Source organism: Ahaetulla prasina, chromosome 1 (genome assembly GCF_028640845.1).
Source record: "Ahaetulla prasina isolate Xishuangbanna chromosome 1, ASM2864084v1, whole genome shotgun sequence".
NCBI classification, from domain to species: domain Eukaryota; kingdom Metazoa; phylum Chordata; class Lepidosauria; order Squamata; family Colubridae; genus Ahaetulla; species Ahaetulla prasina.
Genome location: NC_080539.1, coordinates 254,581,591 through 254,598,160, shown reverse-complemented (window position 1 = coordinate 254,598,160; position 16,570 = coordinate 254,581,591). Strand labels below are relative to the sequence as shown.

At 42.8% G+C, this 16,570-nt stretch overlaps 1 protein-coding gene across 2 annotated transcripts; it reads right to left on the bottom strand.

The window, feature by feature from the left end:
- Window positions 1-3,206: 3,206 nt before the first annotated feature.
- FAM111A (FAM111 trypsin like peptidase A) lies at window positions 3,207-12,181 on the bottom strand. 2 transcript variants are annotated; one of them, XM_058197082.1, is made up of 3 exons: window positions 11,980-12,181; window positions 10,427-10,491; window positions 3,207-7,298 (listed from the first exon to the last, which is right to left on the bottom strand). In XM_058197082.1, exons 2-3 carry the CDS (start codon window positions 10,478-10,480, stop codon window positions 5,403-5,405), a joined length of 1,950 nt encoding a protein of 649 aa, XP_058053065.1. In that variant the 5' UTR covers window positions 10,481-10,491; window positions 11,980-12,181; the 3' UTR covers window positions 3,207-5,402. The 2 variants fall into 2 exon arrangements, with proteins under 2 accessions (XP_058053065.1, XP_058053056.1); XM_058197073.1 differs by having other exon boundaries at window positions 10,427-10,488.
- Window positions 12,182-16,570: the final 4,389 nt, after the last annotated feature.

Here is a 16,570-nt window from a genome sequence, read left to right as displayed (position 1 = left end):
TATGTATTGTTTCTTTTGTATTTTATTTTGGCTGTTCACCGCCCTGAGTCCTTCGGGAGAAGGGCGGTATACAAATTAAAATATGATGATGATGATGATGATGATGATGATGATGATGATGATGATGATGATGATGATGTTTCACAAACAAATATAATATCAAATGTACCATTGTTTAATAAGAGGATAAATTTGGGTAATTTGTTTACAATACTTTTTGCATTTATTAATTTACATTTGAGACCTGTAGTGTTTGGTGTAGGAGAGGTAAGAGGCGTGAATACCTAGTTTTGATTGATAGTTGATTGAGGGTTATGTATAACAGGTGGTTGAAGGAAGGTTGGTTGAGCAATGAGTGGTTGATCATTGGATGGATGGAGATTTTGTACGGGTGGTTGGAGGTTAGTTGGTTGATTGACAGTTGATTGTACGGGTGGATGGATGTTTCAATTGTCGGATGGATGCCTTGATTGGTGGATGGTTGGATGTTTTGATTGAAGTGTGGTTGAGTGATGGAGATTTGATTGAAGGATTTTCTTTTTATGCAGTCAGCACGGTAATCAATGCAAAGGTTAGTTTCTCCTTCTTCTTGCCGTCGTTTGAACTCTGAACGAAGTTCAGGGGATCTAATAGGTTGTAGGAATGATAAGTCTGGTCTAGCTCTAAGTTGGTTGAAGCTGAGGTTGTTTCTGGCAATTGTGTTTATAGTATAGATGAGATTTCTTTTGCTGGTTTCATTTTTGCATATGACTCTACAGAATTTAGGCACTACTGAACCATCATTGTATTTGAATTCGAGTCCATCTCTGGAAACTTCGGTTATTTCACTAGGGTTGAAGGTTGATAATTTGTAATTTGAAATGATGTTACATATTTTATCAATATCTGGTTCATTTGTAGTATCTAGTCCAAATAATATGGCATTTTGACGCTTTTTCTCTCTCTCAATTGTATATTTTACTAGTATTGTTATGTTGTTTGGTTGCTTGGTAGATGTTTATGGCTTAGTTTGTGTACAAGGCAATGTCTGGTGGATTGGGAAATGTTTTTGATCAGTTGAGTTTCCATTTATTTGAGCTATAATTTTTTTTTCAAGGTTTGTGAAACGTGTATCAAGGTGTGCTAGTAATCTTTTTTCTAGGTTTGTTTGAATGGTGTTAATGACAGTTTTTTCTATGTTTGTTAGAATGGAGTTAGTGATAGTTTTTTCTAAGTTAGCTTGAATAGATTCAGTGATATTTTGTTGAGATTTTATAGTTGTATCTATGGTTTGTGTAGTATGAGATATAGGGTTATTACAATTATGACATATTTTTGATTCATATTGGTCATTATTTGCAGTGGCATCTATTAATGTAGAGCGTTTTGTGTTTTTGTTGGAATTTCTGCTCGGCATGGTTGATGTTCTGTTTGTATTATACAGTTAAATTTACTGTAACTTTACTAATGTTAATAGATGGTAAGGTAGGATTTTAGATTCTCTCTCTCTTTCCACAAGATGGCAGTGTTTGGAAGATGGAGGATGGATAGATGGAGGATGGACCAAATTCAATAGTGAAGTAGTATCTCTCTTACTCTCTCCCCCTCAATTTCTCTCTCTCTCTCCTTCTCTCAAATAACACGTTTGGTTTTTAAGGCTATGATATTAGAGTCAGTGTGGATGTTGATGATGGAGGTAGCGTGGTCAGCAGTGGGGATGGCGATGGTGGATGTTGGAGGTAGCAGAGAAGGAAGTGGTGGGGAAATGAAGATGGGCGAAAGCAGTGATGATGGTGATGGCGGATGTTGGAGGCAGTAGAGAAGGAAGTGGTGGGGGGATGGAGGTGGTTTCCAAGAGACTCACCTTGGCAATCCAATCTGTTCAGCTGTGGCTCTCTTCGGCAGGAAATTCAAAAGTGGAGTTACTTAGCAGAGCTCGGCTGCGGGGAGAGCTGTCGCCTCTCCTCTCCTCCCCGCGCTTCTGTACTACTTATGGGCAGCTTCAGAGGAAATTCGGATGGCGGTCTCCTGCAGCGCTTGTGGCTGCTGCTTCAGCAGCGTAGTTGGCTTCAGTGGCGACGGCAGGACACTGCAGTGGTAGACATGGGCGGCAGCTGCTTTGGCAGTGGTGAGCAACAGCGATAGCAACAGTGGCAGCTTGAGCGGCGGCGACCGCCTCGGTCAGCTTCACTTGGCTGGCCTTTGGTCAAAAGATGAATTGGGCATCATCAGCATAGTAATGATACTGAACCCAATTGCCAGATGACCTCACCCAGTGGAGTTTCATATAGATGTTGAAGAAGTGGCAGAGACAATAGGGCAACATAGCAACACTCCACTTCTCCCATATTGTGTAGTATTCCAAATCCATTTGTCCTTTCAGTTCAACTGTCAGCTTATCCATTTCTGCACAGTTAATTATTTTTTTAATTACTAAACCTTCGGAAGATATATTTGTATTTCTCCAGCATTGCGCGAAAGATATCCTTGCTGCGGTGATTATGTATAGAATGATGTATATTATTCTTTTGTTGTATTTTCTTTTAACTATCCCTACGAGAAATAGTTTCAGAGTGTATTCTATCTGAAGTCCTGTTTAATTCCTGTAACCACCTGTGTATTTTCTTCCAGTATTTTTTCGTTTCAGGGTACAACCACCATGTATGATAGAAGGTACCACCAATGGAGTACTAACATGAAACCATGCTGCCTCCCCCACAATCCCCTGGAAGTGATATCAAAAGCTGCAGAGAAGGAAGATTTGTGAGGACGAATGACCACCTCCAACTCAGTTCTGCCACTCCATCAAAAACTACTGATAATCTATGATGAAGTCTTCCTGAGGGTACAAGAGTTGCCAAGAATTCACATGTATCCATCAAAGACAGGACATTCTTGATAGAGATTTAATAGTTTGGGAATTTTCACTGTATTGCTTTTCCCTCAGCACCAATTCTTGAAAGCTTTTTGCGTCATCAATTCAATTATATTACTCGCTGTTCTAATTTTATGTAGGAATAATTGAATTCAATGGTATTAATTTGTCTTGTCTCTGATTTTTCTAAACCCAAATGCTTGCCCAAGCTATGCTTTGATAGATCTTGTTGCCCCCGGCTGGTATTTGCAGCAAATTACAATACACACAATGCTGGCTCATTGGTTTCCTGGTTTAAAGTTTCTTATGAATATTAAGTTGCAAGAAACAGAAATGGAAACAATGCAATGTCTCAAAGAATCCAAAGCTTTATTGATTACATGCTGTGACAGAATAAGGCAATAATAAGTCATAAATATTGAATGTAAGATCAAAGTTAGGAAATTATAGTTAGGTAAGTAGCATGGACCTAAGCAGCTTGGAAAACATTAGAGAACCCAAGAACCTCCCTATCAGAGAACCCATCAAAAAACACAGGATCCCTCTAGAGCTACTTTTGACTGCAGATCCAAAAATCAAAATGATGTCAACATTTTTGGGAATTGCAATTCAACATCTAGAATAGAATAGAATAGAATTTTATTGGCCAAGTGTGATTGGACACACAAGGAATTTGTCTTGGTGCATATGCTCTCAGTGTACATAAAAGAAAAGATACGTTCATCAAGGTACAACATTTACAACACAATTGATGGTCAATATATCAATATAAATCATAAGGATTGCCAGCAACAAGTTATAGTCACACAGTCATAAGTGGAAAGAGATTGGTGATGGGAACTATGAAACGATTAATAGTAGTGCAGATTCAGTAAATAGTCTGACAGTGTTGAGGGAATTATTTGTTTAGCAGAGTGATGGCCTTCGGGAAAAAACTGTTCTTGTATCTAGACTAGTGTGTGCTCGCTGAAGATTATATTTAAACTATACAAGACAGTAAAGTTGTGACTTAGTAATCTAACCCACTCCCCCTTCATTTAGCAATTTCGCTAATCAGATTTATCAATCACTTTGAAATAAGGGAGCAAAATACTTCAGTATATAGAATAAGCAGTCCATCGACTGAGCGTGGCATATGGCTTCATTTTTGAGATATCTGAAGTCACTCAAGATTGGTCTGATGAAATGTTGAAGCTAAACTTCCTGAGAGCAGTTAAAAACAATGTTAAGCCCAGTAAACTAATAGCAACACCAGTATTTCCTATTTTTTAAAAAAACCATCAAAACCTATCTTGCAATTAAAACTCCTGTTGCCCTTACAGGTAAAATTTGTCCCAACTGGAAAAGTTGCCAAGCACTGGTGTAGATTGGTATTTAGAGAATGTTTTGACCAGAATAACCTGTAAAAATCCTTTTCCAATCCCCATGTCAGGAACAGATTATTTAAATTGCCCACTTTCCAGATTCCAAACTGTCAGAGCTTGTTTCTGGTTTTTCCTGAAGGCCTTAGGCATCCTTACTTGTAACTTTGGGTCTTTTCCTAATTGCACCTAATTATGGCACCATGTCCTGGCATCTTTTTTCCTTCTTGAAATAGCCTTCAATCAGTCCCAGCTGACAAGTAGGATAGGTTGAAGTCATCGTTAGCTGTATTTCTTCCCTTATTCAAACACCATCGAAATACAGCTTCAACACTGTAAAATCTTAAGACTGTTACCTTGAACAAAGGCAATAGAGGCAAAATAAGATGGCAATTCAATTTTCTGCCAATTCAAGGATAGGTGGATAATGCCCTGACTCAGCAGTGAGGAACATACCTTTCTAGTATCTTTTATTTATTTATTTTATTTTGTCACAACAGAATATATAAGCATAAGAATGAAATAACCATACAATTTATAAGCATATATATAAGTATGAGTATGTAATAACTATATTAATTGGATATAACGAAACAATAGGACAGGAAAGGTAGGCACGCTTGTGCTCTTATGCACGCCCCTTACAGACCTCTTCATCAAACCATTGTTCTGACAAAGTAACAGTAAAAAGGACAGCTCTTACATCACCACATTAATGACTGAATGATACCAGAAAATGTTGTAAGTCACTAACTGCAATCTCACTTTAATTCCACTCTTTTTCTCTCCCAAATAATATAAGACAGTATTTGCATAAAGGAGGAAATACAAACACACAACTACAAAAGAATTTATTGCTACTGGGAACTCTAAAAATGCAATGGACACTAATCTTTGAGGTATCGGTTGAAAAATTTAATGTAGAGTGGCAGCAATGTTCAGCCTGTATATTTGAAAATAAATGTATCTTTCACAAACGGTTATAAATCCAAAGAAAGCAGAACCTTGGCAGATAACTTTCCCTTGAGCAATTTCAGTTTTTGAAGAAGTGGACTGAACTTTAACAATATAGTACAGGAGTCTCCAACCTTGGCAACTTGAAGCTTGGAGGACTCAGTTCCCAAAATGCCCCAGCCAGCAAAGCTCCAGGCTTCAAGTGGGCAAGGTTGTAGATTCCTGATATAGTATTAACTACAATCCATTTTCTCCTCTGCCTCACTCAGAAGTGCACCCACATGTGAGCTATCTTCCCTTGCATCAGGACCAATTATAGCATCATACCAAGATTTAAATTTGGATTTAATTTTTAAAATAATTGAGTGAATTGAATAGCCACATTCAATTATGCTGCAGTCTTTGTTTCTCATTTTATAAGTAAATCCAGCAGCGTGCAAAGCAATAAGCTGCCCATGTTTGTTAAACACCGGTGAACCCGATGACCCCTCAAAAAAACAGGTATTGTAGGTGACAACATTAGGATTACTTCTGTCTCCCTCAAAACTTTTCGGATTATACATATGGATGCATTTTGTCTCTTGACTGTAACCACATACTAACGGGCTACATTTAGTGTTCTGGCGTGTGTGCAAATGATTGCTAAATTCATTGCCACGCTCAAATATACTGACAACAAGACAAACATCCATGGACTTGATTCTTCCATTTGGGTGACCTATGATAAAAATGGGACCATTTGGTGGTGGTGGGAAATGTAATTGCAACAGTCCTGGTGGAGGATGACTTTTACTTTCATTTTCTTCCAATTTCAGGACAGCAAAATCAAGATCCTCATCTGCTATTTCAAACCAGTTCTCCAAGGAGAACCACTTTTCTGTAGGAGGCTGTTCTTCATAAGAGAAAGTTACACGGGCTGATTGCTTAATTCTATTTCCCCAGTCCTTTGCTTCAGTTCCTTCTCCAACTATCAACTTTATTACATGGTGACACGTTAATATATATCTACCATGGAGAACGAAGCAAGTTGCAGATCCTTGAACACATCCTATAACATCCCTCCATTCTATATATCCAACTGAATCACCATACTTAGCAAGAGTCCTCACCAACTTGAATGAAAGAGAGTCATTTATCTCCTTGCCAAAGTTTCTTTTATAAACTTCAAGGACATCCTTTTTGTAACCTCTCAAAAATGTGTCAATGTTTTGTCTTGCTTCCTTCAGCTTAGGATACAAGTACAGGATCTGGCATTCAGAGTCCTGCAGCTGTTGTTTTTTAGAAGTACTGAGCTTTCCCTGCTCACAATCCGGCTCTAGCTGTTGTTTTTGGGAAGCATTGAGCTGTCCTTCCTCAAAGTCCGGTCGTGGCTGTGGCTTTTCAAGGGTACTCAGCTGCTGCCCCCTCCCCACATCTAAATCATTCCATTTGTTTTGATCACCACTATATCTGGCACCTTTCTTAGACTCCACCTCAATTTCATAAACTTCATCTGCTAAGTTGTTAACTAAAAAATGGTTATCTATGATTTTTCCATCTTTTACCAGTGTCCAATTCATTTCTTTTAGCACTGGCAGAAAGCGGCCATCGTTGCACAGGGCATCTTTTATGGATTCTCCTTTAGGGGCGAAGATACAAAATGAGCAATATTCTTTAAGTAGGCTCTGTTTTTTGATTAACCTACGGCTCTGCGCTCCATGGGTTTCCATTCTAGAACCTGTTCCACACACACGGAACACTACACATTCTTCTTTCCTATCGTCATATTGCCGATACCATAGTTCATTAGTGTTCTCATTTTTAGTTAGCTTGTAGGACTTCATTTCAAATTGTGAGCCATCAGATACATACTTTAAAGGCATCCCCAAATTGACACAGACATTCAAACGCTCTTTCTTCTCTATTAAGTGGAACTCTCTTGTCTTGTTTCTCTCCATCCACTCACAAATATGTTTACTAGACTTGAGGGCACTGAGCAGACTGTCGCTAAGTCTGCCTCTCACTAGATGCTTCTTCCCACTTTCAACGAATGTCACCGTGAATGTTCGTTCTTCTTTATTTGCATCCTTCCAACTTGTTGGAACTTTTTCAGGAAAATCATATTCATTGTTAATTACCTCTTCTTTGATCTAATAAAAGGGAACAATTAAATATGCATTTGGTTTGTTATTTTGTTTTTCATTAAAACAACAGCCTAGCACCTGTGTAAAGTACATGTGAAACAAAATTTTGTATGGGATATTTTCATAGGTGCTTTTAACCCAATTCAGGCATTTCCTGAATTGAATATAATTAAGATACTTAAGAAAGAAAATAATTAAGGCCATGAGCACAAACCGTGGCTCAACATGCTACAATACCAGATAGTTTTTCCTCTTGAAAACAATAACCTTAAGGGCAATTGTCTATATATATTCAAGCTGAAGGGACATATAATCTTCTCTGTAACCAGGCACACTGCAGACTTGGGATTCTCAGTCATGGATTATTTTAAAACATGATCTGCTCTACCCATATCTCCACGTACATGTGATTCCATAATGTATTAAGGAGAAGTATGGAGACTGTGCAGTGGTGGGTTTCAAATTTTTTTACTACCAGTTCTGTGGGTGTGGCTTGGTGGGCGTGGCAGGGGAAGGATACTGTAAAATCTCCATACCCACCCCACTCCAGGGAAAGGTTACTGCAAAATCCCCATTTCCTCCCGATCAGCTGGGACTCGGAAGGCAGAGAATAGATGGGGGCCGGGCCAGTCAGAGGTGGCATTTACCAGTTCTACAAACTACTCAAAATTTCCGCTACTGGTTCTCCAGAACTGGTCAGAACCTGCTGAAACCCACCTCTGAGACTGTGGGGAAATTCCACCATGACATCCCAACAGGAAAAGAATTAAAGGAAAGTTGGCTTGATTCACCACTCCCAGTAATAGAGTCCACTAACACTTTCAAAAACCAAGCACTAAGGATCCAATCAGGAGAACTGACTTCTCTTATGTGACATTTAAAAATAGGAAGAGGACAGACTCCATGTTTGTCTTTCAGGGTTTCTGTTTCTTCTTCTGGAGCAGATGAAAGCCAAGTTAGGAGGGAGCCCTTAGCCAGCAGCAATGCAATTAGATGTTCTATACCAGGGGTGTCAAACTCATGGCATCACGGTGGCATCACGTGACATATCGGGACTTTTTTCCTCTTCGCTAAACCAGGCATGGGCGTCGCCAGCATGTGATGCATCCAGCCCATGGGTCGAGTTTGACAGCCCTGTTCTATACTGAATGCTAGATCAATGGTTCACTGTGGGATGGACCAGGAATTTCAAACTGTATTCTAGAGAACTTGATGAGAAGCCTCAAAGACTAAGGACAAAAAACAATAGACTCAAACTCAACCAACTTTCTATTACTAGAGTATGATTTGACCCAAGGTCTAGAGGCTGTTCAGCTATAGACAAAGCTGTGGCTGTTTAGCCCCCTACCCTTACCCTGGTTGGGGAAGTTTTCATTGTCCATCTTGGATAGGGTAATACGTCCCCATTTGATACTGAAGAAGAGCAATAGCAATAACGCTTAAGACTTATATACCATTTTATAGTGCTTTCTAGCCCTTTAAGTGGTTTACAGAGTCAGCATGTTGCCCCCAACAATTTGGGTCCTCATTTTACTCACCTCGGAAGGATGGAAGGCTGAGTCAACCTTGAGCCTGGTGGGATTTGAACTGCCAAATTGCAGGCAGACGGCAGGCAGCAGAAGTAGCCTTAGTACTGCACTCTAACCACTGCGCCACCGAGGAATATAACTTGAGGGTCCCCTGGACTGGCAGCTAGTGCTGAAACCGCAGGTAGTAGCTATGGTAGGAGTGCCATTTCACAGGCTCATCTTGCATATCAATCATGCTCCTTCCTCAACTGGAGGCCTTCCAATGGTTACTCGTGCCCTGATGAACTCATAATTGGGCTTTGTAATGTATTCTACCTGGGGCTGTCCTCGAATAAAATTTGGAAGCTACAGCTGGTTCAAACTGCAGCAGCACAAGCAATAATGGATGCTTTTCACTATGACCATGTGTCACTGCTGCTAGATGAGCTGCGATGGCTGCCAGTTGGTTTCCATCTGCGTTTCAAATGCTGGTTGTCATCAATAAAGTCCTATATGGCATAGGGCCTAGTTATCTAAGGAACTGCCCATCTTCATTTTTTTTCCTGCCCACCCAGTAGATAAGCAGAACAACTAGATCCTCTCTCTTAAACATTGCCATCTTGGAAAAACAAGGAGGTGGGCCTTCTGAAACAACCCCCCCACTTTCTGAAGTAGCATCCCATCAGAGGTAAGGACAGCACCTACTGTCCTAGGATTCAGGAAAGCTCTCGAGTCCTCACTCTGGTTCAAAGGATGAGCTTAATGTGTCCGTGAGGATCCTGTTGTGGTCTCCTGTTACTCTTGTAGTTGTTTTAATCTGGGCTGAATTGTTTTGTGGGCTTTTTGCGGTTTTTGGATTGTGTGTCTAATAATAATAGAGACAGTCCTCACCTTACAACCATTTATTTACAACAGCCCTGAAAAAGCTATTTATGTTCATTTTTCACTTGCAACAATTGCAGAATCCCCATGGTCACATGATCAAAATTCAGGCACTTGGCAACTGGCATGCATTTATGATGGCTGCACTGTCCCGGGGTCATGTGATCCACCATTTGTAGCCATCCCAGCCCATTTCCAATAAGCAAAGACAATCGGAGAAGTCAAATTTGCTTAACCATCACACGATTCATTTACCAACTATGGCAAAAAAAGATCATAAAATGAGGAGCAACTAACTTAACTGCCTCACTCATCAATGGAAATTTTGGGCTCAATTGCGGTCGTAAGTCAAGGACTACCTGTAATGGGTGCCATACCAAAAATACTTTGACGGCACTTAGAGAATCTGCACATTGACAAAACATCTGTCACTTACAAAAGGCCATGCTGCTTGGATCCACACATTTATTATGCTGACACTTTACAACATCCTTGGTATATCTAAGAACTTGATGTGTATGAAGGCCAATCCCAGCTAAAGAATTGGCAGCCATGATCCCAGTTGTGTATATAATAGGAATGATAAATGTTAACATGTCCCACAGCCTGAAAAAGTTTAAGCCACAAGCTTGGAGGCAAGGAGAGAGTAATGAAAGGCATGTCATGACATGCCCATGAAAAGCACACCTCACCACACACAGACAATGAGAACAGTAATCAATTCAGAATAAGCAAGAACTCTACCTTTAAATTTTCATCACTGGTTCCAGCAATGGAATCATCTTTCAACGGTTCCATTCTTATTGCTGCTAAAGTGAAGGGGGAAAAAAAGAGATGAAGACCCAAACAAGAGGATTATACAGGTAGTCCTCGACTTACAACCACAATGGCACCTATAATTTATGTTAAATGAGAAATTAGTGAAGTGAATTTTGCCGCATTTTATGATTTTTCTTGCCACATTTGTTAAGTGAATCACTTCAGTTGTTAAATTAATAACACGGTTGTTAAGTGAATCTGGTTTCCCCACTGACTGCTTGTCAGGAAGATCACAAAAGGCGATTACATGACTCCGGGACCCTGCAACGGTCATAAATGCGAGCCAGTTGCCAAGAATTGCAATGTAAGTCATGTGACCATGGGATGCTACAATAGTTGTATTTATTTATTTATTTATTTATTTATTCGAATTTTTATACCGCCCTATCTCCCGAAGGACTCAGGGCGGTTCACAGCCAGATAAAAACATGCAAATAATACAGGTAAAAACAACAATTAAAAAACTTATTAATTAGACCAAATTAAAAATATCACTAGAATAAAATAATATAAAACCCCATTAAAAACTAAATTTAAAAACTAAAACCCTAGGCTAGCTCTGCGCAAATAAATAAATGTGTCTTAAGCTCGCGGCGGAAGGTTCGGAGGTCAGGAAGTTGACGAAGCCCTGGGGGAAGCTCGTTCCAGAGGGTGGGAACCCCCACAGAGAAGGCCCTTCCTCTGGGTGTCACCAGTCGGCACTGCCTGGCGGACGGCACCCTAAGGAGTCCCTCTCTGTGAGAGCGTACGGGTCGGTGGGAGGCGATCGGTGGCAGTAGGCGGTCCCGTAAATAACCCGGCCCTATGCCATGTATGTGTGGAAAATGGTTGTTAAGTCACTTTTCTCAGTGATGTTGTAACTACAGACACTAAATGAACTTTTGTAAATTGAGGACTACCTGTTCTGAATTTCTCCTGCTGTTTTGACTTTTTTTAAAAAAACTGACATCCTTATTCATTTTTAGCTAGGCTAGGGCATTTTTGTTGGGTAAACTTTTTGTTTATTATTCCTGTTTATTGAATAAACCAAAATTAACTCAGCAAGTCACACTAAATCAGAGGTGGGTTTTGGCAGGTTCTAACCAGTTCTGGGGAACCGGTAGCAGAAATTTTGAGTAGTTCGGAGAACCGGTAAATACCACTCCTGACTGGCCCTGCCCCCATCCATTCTCTGCCTCCCGAGTCCCAGCTGATTGGGAGAAAATGGAGATTTTATGGTATCCTTCCCCTGCCAAACCCACAGAACCGGGAGTAAAAAAATTTTGAAACCCACCACTGCACTAAATCATGATCAGAATATCCAGCTTGTGGCTGCCTATGCTGGATCAACCAACTATGGTTTCTCGCGCCCCGCCGAGTGAAACGAGATTAAATTCGCTGGCTGGACGGCATTGGCAGAGAAAGTACTGTAATCAAGGAGATCCCGATTATTTTCTCCATCGTTTCGTGTTCACAAGCACATTCAAGAATTCGTTTACCTTTACAGGGCGCTTTCTATGAGCCGAGGATTGGAAACAGAAGACGACACCGGGGAGACCGCCAGCAAACCTTCCAGAACGTCCCCAAAAAAGTGTGTGATTTGGTTTCTCAAACTTTTCTTCCGGGGCAGTGATTTGGGCGCTGGACTCAGCTCGGCAAAAGCGCGGTTCCGAAAAGAGATCCCCGCCCTTTTCCTTTTGAAAGGCGGGAAATGGAAAGCTAGCCCAGAAACGAAAGCAAAAACTAGATCGAGTTTTTTTATTTTATTTTATTTTATTTTGTCACAACAGTATATACAATCATCAACATAAACAATAACCCATCATGAGAGAAAAAGTATATATAAGTAAAAGTATAAGTATGCATATAATACGATAATGAAGGGAATAGGACAGGAACGATAGGCACTTTTGTGCTCTTATGCACAAAAAAATTTACCAGTTCCTGATAAATTCCTGGGCTTTTCTTATGGCCTTTTGGGGGCGCTCTGGATCGATCCCAGGGAGGTGGCAGAAGTAGATTCCAGCCCGCGGAAAGTGTCTGCGAAGCCGGGAAGGGATAGCATCGGGATCGTTTCCCTCTCACTGGAAAGCGGGAAAGGACTATCGGGGGTTGGATGGGATTCAAAGCTCATGAATTTAAGCCCCGTTCGCATTCCAGCCCTTATGTGAAAAGTGAGGAGCGGGGCGAGGAAAAAAAAAAAAAGAGTTCACCCAATCCAATCACTTAACCCCGGCCCAAAACGTGGGTGAAGAGCCAGATCTCCAAGGTCCTTGGAAACCCCATTGGGGTGGGAACTCTCCGTAGCTCAGAGTGAGGGCGCTGTAACAGAGAAGGCGATCTTTTGGGGTCCCGAAGGACGCCTTTGTTTAATCCGATGTTTCTTAAACTTGAGAACTTTTAAGCACAGGTCTTCAAATTTGATAGCTTTAAGACTTGTGGACTTCAACTCCCAGAATTCATAGCTGGCTGGAGAATTCTGAGAGTTGAAATCCACAAGTATTAAAGTTGCCAAGTTTGAAGACCTTTAAGGTGGTGTGGATTTAAATTGCCAGAAATTCCAAGCCAGCAAAACCTTATTCCAGTTCAAAATATTTAGATGCAGCCAAGGGCTCCTCTCTTCTTAGAGGGATGTTTCCCAAACTTGGCATTTTAAGATATGTGGACTTCCAATTCCCAGAATTCCCCAGCCAATATATTGGCTGGGGAAATCTTGGAACTGAAGTCTACGCATCTTAAAATTTGCAAGGTTGGGCAACACTGATTTAACTACAAGAACCAAAAAAAACACTTAAAGTGTGCCAGCCCTGCCAAATCGAACCAGCCAGGATAATGATGATGATGATTTCAATTTCCAAGAAAATGCAAAATATTCAAATGAGAACTATTCTGCATAGAACAAAGAAAGTTAAATATTTCCTCCTCATTGCTGTAAGAATGTCGCTTTCTTTCAATGTTTCTTTTCCCTCTAACTCCAGAATAAAGGATTCAAATTTCCATTTTAGCCTCAGCACTCTTTCCCTGGAGCATAAGATAAGGATGATGTCTGTTTTTGAAAAGGGGAAGGGGTGGCATAGGAAAGGCATCCACATTCTCCAAGAATACAGAAGGACCTTGGAGATCTTCTAATCCAAGAGAACATCTTTTAGAACAGGGATCTCCAACCTTAGCAACTTTAAGCCTGGCGGACTTCAACTCCCAGAATTCCCCAGCCAGCAAAGCTTGGGGTTCTGGGGGTTGAAGTCCACCAGGCTTAAAGTTGCCAAAGTTGGAGACCCCTGTTTTAGAAGATCTATGGTGTCTCTACATTGCATTTTCTTTTCTGCCTCCTCCAAATTGTGCCACTATTCTAGTCTTCAATAAATTTTCTGAAATAAGGAAATGACAAAAAAAAAACCAGTAGAAATACAGGCAGCTGTTATTTATTTATTTTATTTATTTATCGTATTTTTATACCGCCCTATCTCCCAAGGGACTCAGGGCGGTTTACAGCCAAGTAAAATATACACATAGATAAATACAAGTTAAAACCACAATTTAAAAAACTTATTAAATACGGCCGAATATTAAAACCCCAATAAAATAATAAAACTTGATTAAAACCAAATTTAAAATTTAAAAATTCTAGTCCAGTCCTGCGCAAATGAACAGATGTGTCTTAAGCTCGCGGCGAAAGGTTCGAAGGTCAGGAAGTTGGCGAAGTCCTGGGGGAAGTTCGTTCCAGAGGGTGGGAGCCCCCACAGAAAAGGCCCTTCCCCTGGGCGCCGCCAGCCGGCACTGCCTGGCTGACGGCACCCTGAGGAGTCCCTCCCTGTGAGAGCGTACGGGTCGGTGAGAGGTATTCGGTAGCAGCAGACGGTCCCGTAAATAACCCGGCCCAATGCCATGGAGCGCTTTAAAGATAATTACCAAAACCTTGAAGCGCACCCGAAAGGCCACAGGTAGCCAGTGCAGTCTGCGCAGGAGAGGTGTCATGTGGGAGCCACGAGGGGCTCCCTCTATCACCCGCGCAGCCGCATTCTGGACCAACTGGAGCCTCCGGGTGCTCTTCAAGGGGAGCCCCATGTAGAGAGCATTGCAGTAGTCCAGGCGAGATGTCACAAGGGCATGAGTGACCGTGCATAGGGCATCCCGGTCTAGAAAGGGGCGCAACTGGCGAACCAGGCGAACCTGGTAAAAAGCTCTCCTGGAGACAGCCATCAAGTGGTCTTCAAAAGACAGCCGTCCATCCAGGAGCACGCCCAAGTTGCGCACCCTCTCCATTGGGGCCAATGACTCGCCCCCAACAGTCAGCCGCGGCTGCAGCTGACTGTACCGGGGTGCCGGCATCCACAGCCACTCTGTCTTGGAGGGATTGAGCTTGAGCCTGTTTCTCCCCATCCAGACCCGTACGGCTTCCAGACACCGGGACAGCACTTGATAACCGTTGGGGTGGCCCGGTGTGGAAAAATACAGCTGAGTGTCATCAGCGTACAGTTGATACCTCACACCGAAACCACTGATCATCCCACCCAGCGGCTTCATATAGATGTTGAACAGGAGGGGTGAGAGAATCGACCCCTGCGGCACCCCACAAGTGAGGCGCCTCGGGGTCGACCTCTGCCCTCCCGTCAACACCGTCTGTGATCGATCGGAGAAATAGGAGGAGAACCACCGATAAACGGTGCCTTCCACTCCCAATCCCTCCAACCGGTGCAGCAGGATACCATGGTCGATGGTATCAAAAGCCACTGAGAGGTCTAATAGGACCAAGGCAGAGGAATAACCCTATCCCTGGCCCTCCAGAGATCATCAACCAACGACCAAAGCCGTCTCAGTGCTGTAACCGGGCGGAAGCCGGACTGGAGCAGGTCTAGATAGATAGTTTCATCCAGGTACCGAGGTAATTGACATGCCACCACTCTCTACAACCTTCGCCGGCGGGTTGGAGACCGGACGATAATTACCTAATACAGCTGGGTCCAGGGAAGGCTTCTTGAGGAGAGGTCTCACCACCGCCTCTTTCAAGGCGGCCGGAAAGATCCCCTCCAACAAGGAAGCATTCGTAATCCCCTGGAGCCAGCCTCGTGTCACCTCCTGCGTGGCCAGCACCAACCAGGAGGGGCACGGGTCCAGTAAACATGTGGTGGCGTTCAACCTCCCCAGCAGCCTGTCCATATCCTCGGGAGCCACAGGGTCAAACTCATCCCAAACAGTCTCAACAAGACAGCCTTCCGACATCCCACCCAGATCCACCCAATTTTGATCCAGACCATCCCGAAGCTGAACGATTTTATCATATAGATAATCATTAAACTCCTCGGCACGTCCCTGCAATGGGTCATCCCGCTCTCCCTGTTGAAGGAGAGAGCGGGTCATCCGAAACAGGACGGCCAGGCAGTTATCTGCCGACGCTATGAGGGAGGAGACGTAGCAACGTCTCGCTTCCCTCAGAGCCACTAGGTAGGTCCTACTATAGGACCTAACCAGTGTCTGATCAGCCTCTGAACGACTGGATCTCCAAAAACTCTCTAGGCGTCTTCTCCGGTGTTTCATCTCCCTCAGCTCCTCGGAGAACCAAGGAACCGGTTGAGATCTACGCCGGGTCAGAGGCCGCAAAGGCACAACACGGTCTAAAGCCCCAGCCGTGGCCTGTTCCCAGGCCGCGACTAGTTCCTCAGCCGTGCCGTGAGCTAGACCCTCAGGGAATGGCCCAAGCTCCGTCTGGAACCTCTCCGGGTCCATCAGGCGCCTGGGACGGAACCAACGTATTGGTTCCGTCTCCCTGCGGTGTTGAGTGGCGGTCAGAAAGTCCAGGCGAAGGAGGGAGTGATCTGACCATGACAAAGGTTCAGTGACTAACTCCCTCAAGTCCAGATCCTTCAACCACTGACCAGAGATGAAAATCAAGTCCAGAGTGCCTCCCCCGATGTGAGTAGGGCCATCAACTACTTGGGTCAGGTCCAAGGCCGTCATGGAAGCCATGAACTCCCGAGCTGCTGTCGACGACATGCCGGTCGATGGCAAGTTGAAATCCCCCATGACAATAAGTCTGGGGGTCTCAACTGCCAGTCCAGCAAGCACCTCCAGGAGCTCGGGCATGGCAGCTGT